Source organism: Chaetura pelagica, unplaced genomic scaffold (assembly GCF_000747805.2).
Source record: "Chaetura pelagica isolate M959 unplaced genomic scaffold, ChaPel_1.0 scaffold53, whole genome shotgun sequence".
Lineage (NCBI taxonomy): Eukaryota > Metazoa > Chordata > Aves > Apodiformes > Apodidae > Chaetura > Chaetura pelagica.
Window position 1 is genome coordinate 2,953,675 of NW_009952880.1, and position 9,570 is coordinate 2,963,244.

Sequence of the window (9,570 nt, forward strand, 5' to 3'; positions counted from 1 at the left end):
AGAATGCAAAGTCTTGAGTACAATATTATATTCTACATCATGTTTATGGATGACAGGGTAAATATCAGTAAATAGACATTCATTCCACAAATTCCCAACCACTGCACTGTTTGATGAAAATAAAAACATATAACAAGACAAAACCCCTTTTACTACATCTTTTCCTGACATCTTTGTTACTTTAATTGCAGAAAATGTGAAAAACACAAAAATCTGGACAGCTGAAAACTACAATTTGGTTACATAAAATTTGGTTAAAAACCATTACTTGTTAACTCTCCATCTTCTGTCCTGCAGTTAAGGAGAAAAATCAAGTGGAAGATGTGGGGTGTCTATAAACAAGCACTGCTACATTTAAAAAAAAGTTTAAGTTCCTTTCAGCTTTAACCTCACTGCTTCACTATTTATCTTCCTTCAGAACAGAAACCTGAAAATTCAAAGGAAGGTCTCTCCTTAAGTACTTCAGTCTGAAAGACCATGAGATTTATGTTGAAGGGTACATGGAATAATTTGTCTCCGAGAAAGATTAAGCCATACAGAGTTTAATCTCAAACTCTAATAATTCAAATTTTTATTTCATACCATGTCTTTCTAATATTTGAGATTATTAAAATATTGAAGTTAAATATATGAAAGAGTGCCTATCAATTCCTCCTCCTCCTAAAATAATTCTGCAGCTGACTATAGAGTCTATGAACACCATCAACTTTCTAAATCCTCCCAGAGCTGTCACTGAATCTAATCACTATTCTGGAATAGTACATCTCTGTGATTGTACTACACAGTTTTTGCATATACTTAGCATTTTTTAAGCAATCCAGAGTAGCATTGTAGAAACACTGTTGTATTTGTATCAACTAGAAGACAAAAATCAGTTTAATTTTTTCAAATATTTGCACTTCTTACAAGACATTCAGGTAACTTTTAACTGACAAAGGTCACAACCATATCAGTCCACTAGTTGTTAAGTGGCAAATTTCAATTTTCTGAGTAGCAGAGGGAAAATGCACTTTAAAACACAAGTTTCCCAAAATTTCCTCCCAATTTCCAGAATACCCATCCAGAAGTGTTATATTCCTTCAGTTTAGTTGCTATCTATTCGCTTCCCAGAAAACCAGACTAAAAGCTTCAAAAGCAAGGCTTTTACACTACAAGTCTATTTTTACAGCATGGAAAACTATTCTTATGTAACCAGTAACATTGAAAGCTACCACATGTAATCAGTAACACTGAAAGCTACCACAATACTTCAAGATCTTTTTTGCTGTAGCTAAGCAGTACCATGCTTTGGACTTAGGCCACAAACATAAACAGGAATATCATAAGTATTATTTCTACAGCTTCCAGTAACAACAGCACTGAAAGAGTACGATCATAAGGCCTTTAAAAGTTACTTCTCAGAAAGCCTGGGCTTTCCTCTCTTCCAAATGCCAGCTCCTAGATGGTGCACAGTATATCAAGATACAAGTCCTCCATTCATGCAAAGCAAAATATTTTGTAACTAATTTGCATGATACTTCAGCTTTAGAAAACTGACAAGAAAATACTCTTCAGTGAAATCAAGAGTCAGTGGAATATTTCACATCTGAACTGACTTTTTCAACCTTTTAAATCACAACATTAAGAATTTTATTTATTTCAGTGACCCAAATAGTAGCTACCACATGTACACACAATTTATTTTCACTACAAGGTAACATTACATCAGAGTAAAACAGATACCTTTGGTGAAATGATACTCTCCACGCTGCTCTCCAGGTTACATTCAAAAACATGGGCTTTGGTTAGCTTCTTATCCCAGTGGGCCGCCAGCCAGATTTTGGCCAGCGGCCCACGTTTGCTCAGGACAAAATGGGCATAGAACATGGTCCCAGATGTCTAAAACAAAGTGCAAACCTGTAAAGAGAAAAGTAATGTTTGGGGGTTTTTTTCTAGAAAATTTTTTATGAGGAACATCCTTTGTAAACCCACCCCTTACCCACAGTTAACAAATTTTGCTTTTAAGGACAGACTGCTTGTATGAAATATTTAAGAAGTCAACACTTACAATTGGTGACCATGTAATAGCATATATATTTATTGCAGAGGAAACATAAAGCAAGAAGAACAACAACCAAAGACCATTTACATAATTTAAAAATGTTTACCATCCCACAAGAAGAAAAAACATCTTGAATACATTAAACTTTATGGTAATGATACCAAACTCATAATGCAAACAAACATGCTTCAGTTTTCACTTCACAGTATTTTTTTACCACTTCCTTTCTACTCTTAATGTCTCAGTAAAACATGAAGCATTATAAAATACACAACTTAAACATTTTGGACTTCACCATATTGTCTTAAGCAGAAAGTACAATTATGTCTTCATTTCTGAACAGACTGCTCTCCATTTCATAATCCTCTTAATAATACTTCATTTTTTTTTTCAAGTGTTGATAAAAATGGTAAGAAAACTGATTGCATTATTCCAGACTTCCTGAAGGTTTCATCTTCTTCCTCCTGCACTAGAAAAATACTTTTTATGTAATAGCTACATTTTATCTACTAATCTAGTAACTATCTTACAGCTGGTAAGATGCCAATATATCAAACCATGGGAAAGCATACCAGCACGATGCCTTAAGATCTCAACATGCCAATTTCATGCATGAGGTAAGCATATTATTCAGTTCAACTATCAAGTTGAGAAAACATGAAGTTTGCTTTAAAGAGGAGGAAAATTCTCTACAAACAGCATTTTCTCCATCAATATCTGTATGTAGGAGAAAATAAATTTAAAAAGGCAGGCAAAATGCAACAAGTGCATTTTATTTTTTACCTCCTCCATGTCTTCAGAAAAACTGCCTGAGGAAACACAGCAACCTAACGCTAAAAGCAGGGCAGTCTTAATCTGTGCAGAGCCAGTGTGAAGAGCACCAGTTTGTAGCCATAAAAAACCGCAGTTTCCCAGATGCATGTCAAGACAGCTTACAGGCAAATAGGGAACATAGGGAAATACAAAGCATTGGTAAACATGATAGAGAGAGATCATCAGGAAACCAATTCATAAATTCATAAGCTCATAACAATTTACTTGTAGGTAAGAGAAACAAGTTTTAAAGTAGCTAGGGTAGAGCTGCTGATATTTATAGGGGATGCTTAAAAAAAAAGAGGAGCACAATTCTGTCTGCTAGAAAAACAAATATATGGGCAACGGACTGGCATTACTGGTTCAGTGAAGACATCTGGCTAACAAGAGAAACTGTAGATCTCGGAAAGTAGAGACCCATAATTTTTTTTGCAGTTTGGGTTTTTGTTTTTTTTAATAAATAGGAGTTGAAGGAATAGAAAGTATGGCAAAAATTATCTTTCTATTGGTACCATACTCTATACTCCACTCACAGGTATCATTTAACAAGCAGGATGATAAAAGGTTTGACTTTCAGCTGCATTAAACAGAGAACAGCATTGTTTGGATAACAACTGATTATCAAGCTAATCTGTCTTTATGACTGACTGGCCACTCATTCTGTTCAGAACCAAGAATTAACACAGCGGAGAGGATTTAAAGGGAATAAAGGCCATGTTCAGCTTCAGCTTGAGTTAACACAGTAGATAGGATTAAAGCTACTCTTAGGAGTTGATAGCTTTAAGTCATAACAAAACTGCAGGTTAAAAAAAAAAAAAAAAAGGTAAAATGTCACTTCTATTTGTTGAGATTGTGTGGGGGCTAAAGACAGCACTGCACCAAGATGGATATGAGCAAGCTTTTCTGGGAAGCACGATGAAACAATTTTGGAAGTTTCATTGATCAACAGAAGTTACCTAAGGGAAAATATTCTAATTCCACGCCCAAAGTGTTTTTTGAAAGACATGACAGTCTCAAAGGTCAGCAGACAATTTAATCCTTTGTGCTATTTTCAAAGTATTTCACAGTATTTTTGTATAAGCAGAGAGGCAACTTTGCAGCACAGCATTTTGGTATCTCAAGTGGGTGCAACAACCATGCACTGGTCTGGTAACAGCAGGCCTGTAAATTACCCATAAACATGAGGAATAGGGGAAGGCATAAACATACAGTTAACAAAACCATTTGTATTATTCTGCTAAAAACCTCTAACAGCAATTGCAGAAGAATGTATTTTGATTTATAGAGTTTGACAAAATTATTCATCAATGTTTTACAGTCATTAAAAGATGTTGTGAGACAACACCTGGAGTACTGTATCTGGTTCTAGGGCCTCCAACATGGACCTATTGGAGACAGTCCAGAGTAGTGCTATGAAGATGAGAGGGCTGGAGCACCTCTTGTATGAAGACAGGTTAAGAGGGTTGGGGTTGTCCAGCCTACAGAAGAGGAGGCTCCACGGAGGCCTCATAGCAGCCTTCCAGTACCTGAAGGGGGCCTATAGGAAAGCTGGGGAAGGACTTTTCACAACAGCTTGTAGTGATAGGATGAAGGGGGACAGTTTTAAGCTGAAAGAGGGTAAATTTATATTAGTTATTAGGAAGAAATTATTTACTGTACAAGTAGTGAGACACTGGCACAGGTTGCCCAGGGAAACTGTGGATACCCCCTCCCTGGAAGTGTTCAAGGCCAGGCTGGATGGGACTTTGAGCAACCTGGTCTAGTGGAAGGTGTCCCTGCCCATGGCAGGGGGATTGGAACTAGATGATCTTTAAGATTCCCTCCAACACAAACCATTCTCAGATTCTAGTAAGCATGGGTTTCACAAAACATCAAACATACAGTTAACTGTATCCTGATGATTTCCTGCTAAATGTGAAACATACTATATTTTGAAACTCAAACAGAAACAACTTATCCCTTTGAAGCCCAGACAGCAAGTGTAATGCAAATGGTAAGACAAAACTACTATCTAAAATACCCAAGAGGAAGCGAGGTTTCAAAAAAAAATTTATTTATTTTTTTTTCTGGTAGACACACACAACTCTTTCAAAGAACTGACAATCCAAGTTAAAGTACTCCCTATAAGGGGGCTTAGCTTAGTTGACTGGGTTTCAAAACACATGCTTCCTTAGCAACTAAAACAAAGGATATAGGCTAAAACCACCGCACCAACAGAAGGCACAGAAGCAGTAAGTGGTGACCTGTGTTTGTGGTGTTTCCTGGGCTTGAATATCACTCAGTACTGGAGCTATGAATCAAACCTAAAACTTGCTTGTAAGACTACTGAGAAGACTGTCCTACATGTGCAGGATACTTCAACTTTTGGAGTAAGTACCAAAACCAGCTATCTTCTGACAGGCTGTTTCTCTTCATCCATTAATGAAGCCTTGCCACAGCAAAATACATTAAGAGAAACAGTGACAGACTATAGTTTTAGAGCATGCTTTAATATGAACTGTTATTAACAAATAATCATAAAATTCACAGAATGGAAGGGGTTGGAAAAGACTTCTGGAAATCACCTTGTCCAACCCCCCTGCTAAAGCAGGTGCACCTAGAACACATTCCACAGGATCGCACCCAGACAGATGAGAGTATCTTCAGAGAAGGAGACTCCACAACCGTTCTGGGCAGCCTGTTCCAGTGGTCTGTTATCCTCAAATTATTTTTTTCCTCATGTTTAGCTAGAACTTCCTGTGTTCCAGTTTGTGCCCACTACCCCTCATCCTGCTGCTGGGCACCACTGGAAAGAGCCTAGCCCCATTCTCTTGACTCTTGACCTTTAGATATTTTTGAGCATTGACAAGATCCCCTCTCAGTTTTCCCTAGGCTAAGCTGCCCCAGGTCTCTCAGCCTTTCCTCATAAGTGAGGTGCTCCAATCTCCTAATTATCTTTGCATCCTTCTGCTGGATTCTTCCCACTTCCCTTTTTTTCTTGTTCTGGGGACCCCAGAACTGGACACAGTATTCCAGCGTGGCTTCACTAGGGCAGAGTAAATGGAGAGAATAATCTCCCACACTCTTCTTAATGCACCCCAGGATGTCATTAATATTCTTGGCCACAAGGACACATTTGTGGCTCATGGTTATCTTGCTGCCCACCAAGAAGGTCCTTCTCCACAGAGCTGATTTCCAGCATGTGAACTCCTAGCTTATACTCGTGCATGGGGTTATTCCCAGGACCCTTCACTTGTCTTTGTTAAACTTCATTAAGTTCCTCTCTGCCCAGCTCTCCAGCCTGCCCAAATCTTGCTGAGTGCCAGCACAGCCTTCTGGTGTATCAGCCACTCATCCCAGTTTTGTATCATCAGCAAACTTGCTGAGGGCACAGTCTGTCCCTTCATCCAGGTCACCAGTGAACAATATACTTCTGCTCCCTGAAACACTAATTTTCTATGTTACAATATGAGTCTCTGCCACTTCCAAACTCCAGCAGATGCTCTGTATGGTTATTTCTGGGTTACTCTACAAGTCCCACCTTCACAGGTCTAAGTTGTAGCAGTTCAGTTACTGCTGTTTAGAGAATCAGCATAACTGCTTAAAAGAGGCCACAATGGTTGCTCTCAGTTTCTCCAGATTTTGCTTTTTCTTTTCAAATAATCATTTTTTTTCAGGCTTGTTGTCCATCTTTATTTCATTGGGCAGTATGCTGATGCAGTGGCATAAGCGGGGAAGAAATAAGATTTCCTGGCATAATTCAAGACTGGGATGAATGTTAAAGGAACTTGTTTCTTGGAGTGGCAGAGTGCTCATGCAGACAAAAAAAACCCATATGTCGTTGGCCGCAAAAGCAACTCATAAGGATCTTCAAAAGAAAAAGTGTAGCTGATGGCTCTTAAAAAACATGTTTGTAAAATGTAACTGCTTTTTGAAATTGATTTGGTATGAATCAGGACCTTAAACCTTGTTCTAAGAACTTACTCATTCTTCTGTCTTGCTTGCACTACTGGGAGGCAAAAGTAATACATATTCACATAAGAACAGGTGGGAACAAATATCAATCTTGTAAAATTGTGCTTTTAAAAGACTTTAAACTTGATTTTAATGAACTGTGAATTTGCTTCAACAAACCATAATTGTCCTCAGGTTGCTCTGCCTGAATTGGTCCTCAACAATTGCATGATCTTATTTTATATATTTTTCTTTCTACAGAAGTGTAAAAAACCCTCTGAAATTCTGTACGCAGCATAACTGAACACATAAAGCAAAACTCATACAATACAGATAGTACACAGTCTGAGCCAGAATCTGCCTTTTACATTCTCCTCAGTATCTGGTAATTGATCCTCTGAAAGAAGCAACATGAAAATTGGGTAGATGCTACCTATGAACTCGATCTTAACCACTGATTCATAAATATTAATCTGTAAATCTTTCTGCATAACAGAATGGCTATCTAAACTCTGAAAAGCAGTGTCACCTAGCTTGAGAGTCCCATCTTTCAAGACATTCACAAGGAAGCTTAATTAACGGTTGATAGTATTGTAGACAACAGATAGAATATTCAACATATTTTAATCTGACCATAGTTCACTCCAGCCCACTCAACACTTGCCTATTACTCCACTAGGTCAAGTTATGTATATACACACCAGATCATAGGTTCACTTCAGTTTTCAATTTCTTTCATTGTCACTGGTTTTTGTTCCTTTTGTAAGGCTGATCCAGAACCACATTCATCCACTCATTAGCAGACAGCTTCCATACTACAGTTTAAAAATCAGCCAGTCATTTTAATTCATTTGTCTTTAAGCTATTCTTCCATCTCCCTTCTCCACTGGTTCCCCCCAGTACAGGTATTTTCTTCATGTACTGTCCCTGTTTGTTTTGCTCAGACAAACCAGACCTGGGTAACCTGGGGAACAGTGAGCTCACCCAGTGCATCTGTAACAGTCCAAGTTGGCCGTGGCAGCCCTCAGAGGTTCACAAGGATTTCCTTGACTCTGCAATTGTACTGCAAGTTCTTAAATTTTAACTCCTAATCCATACAGTCCTTACATGTCTAGCGCAGGCAGGTTTCATTAGTGCACTGAACACCTGGTGCCACTGAAAAAAAATTAAATAATCACAAGACCACTCTTCAAAAACTGACCAATAACTCCTGACAGCTCAATGCCTCTTTTTGGCACTACCTTATTTCTTCTTCCTCCAACCAACTTTATAATCCTCTGGTTAATTCACAGTTTTCTGAATTTTAATATATTTCTTTGTGGCACCGTCACCTCAATTTCTTAAGTCCACAAAATTAATTATTGAAAAGTTGAAATTAAGCTAGTCCAACTTGACATACCTTTGATAAAAGCACGCAGCATTTTCCATTTGTCTCCACATCTAGTTTTTTTCCATAAACTTTTTAAAAAAATCCTATGGCTGAGGTTGCACTGCTCAAAACACACCACTCTTTTACAGGAACTGCATTCACTGTTCCCCAGTTACAATACACTACACACCTACCTAATCAAACAGCTAGAACTAGTCCCATCAAAGTTACTCATTCAAAAGGCAGATCACTCGGAATTACTGTTTGAGATTACTGAATCCTATGAACACTGTGTGTCCTCTCCATTTTCATACTTAAACCTCAGCAGGTATCCTGCCTTGCCCCTAGATTCATATGTCCATCACCCAATGGAAAATAATCCAATTTTGAGCCCTATCTTGATTATCTCAACCTGTTCTGCATGATTCTAGTTCCAAAGTGAATACACTTGCAAAACTCATGTATTAACACTCTCCTTAAATGTATATCAGTTAAGTAAGAGAAGCTGTCTTATGCAGCTGTTATTCCTCTGCACTGTTCACCCAAAAAGCCTAAATGTAAGAAACTTAACTTTCTAACATTTTGCCTCAAAAAAGTTAAATCCATGTATTAACTGAGGCAACTATCCTCATTTGTGTGAGAAATACTATGGTATCAGCAACCCTGATGTTAAGACAAGACTAATTTAATTGTGTGGTAATTTAAGTTTATTGTAGGTCTCTCTAACTTTTTGCTCCTCTTATTCCCTCCAGCAACACCTACTTCCTTTCTAGTTAAAACTTGAGGTCAGTAAGCATTGTGATTCCAAGTTTCATGGAATGTCAAATATCTACAAATAATCCTTCACAAAATAAAATGCAAACCTAGTCCTACTAATGCTGATGTTTGACTATTTTTGATATAATGAATTTTACTAAGAGAATAATGAAAGTGTATATTTTTGCACACATTCACACAATGTAGGCCTAAGTTATAACTTCCTCAAATGTACAGTATTTTCTTCCATGTGTCCAAATTTAACAAAAAACTATTTTCACTGGAACAGTGCCATGCCCGTAAGTCACAGTGACCCCAAAGTTCCTTTGTCATTGACAAAAACAACACCTTGTTTTATGTTTAACAGAAGCCTTTCATATGGGATCAGAGAGAAATCCTGGAAAGTGCAGCAGGATTTATATCAGTCTCCAGAGGAGCTGCTAGGACAAGATTTTTAATTCCTCAAGAGGTAGGTACGTTTAAAGGGGCCTTTTATTTGCGGATTAAGTCACAACACCCAGGAGGTAGTTCATATGCTACTAGTGATGACTACAAGAACACTCAATAGTCTGCTTCGTCCAGATAAGAAGTTAAACTACACTAGAAAATACAAGTCAGGCAGATGAAACTTTGCTTCCCTGCCCCCCCTCACCCCTCC

At 37.9% G+C, this 9,570-nt stretch overlaps 1 protein-coding gene across 1 annotated transcript in view; it reads right to left on the reverse strand.

Annotated features, from left to right (window-relative positions):
- The window catches only part of RAD21 (RAD21 homolog (S. pombe)), a 21,468-nt gene extending 19,571 nt beyond the window's left edge, over positions 1 to 1,897 (reverse strand). The window contains exon 1 of the mRNA XM_009995355.1: positions 1,723 to 1,897. Within this exon, the coding sequence (XP_009993657.1) occupies positions 1,723 to 1,866 (144 nt within the window). The 5' untranslated portion in view covers positions 1,867 to 1,897. The remainder of the gene's footprint in view (positions 1 to 1,722) is intronic.
- Positions 1,898 to 9,570: the final 7,673 nt, after the last annotated feature.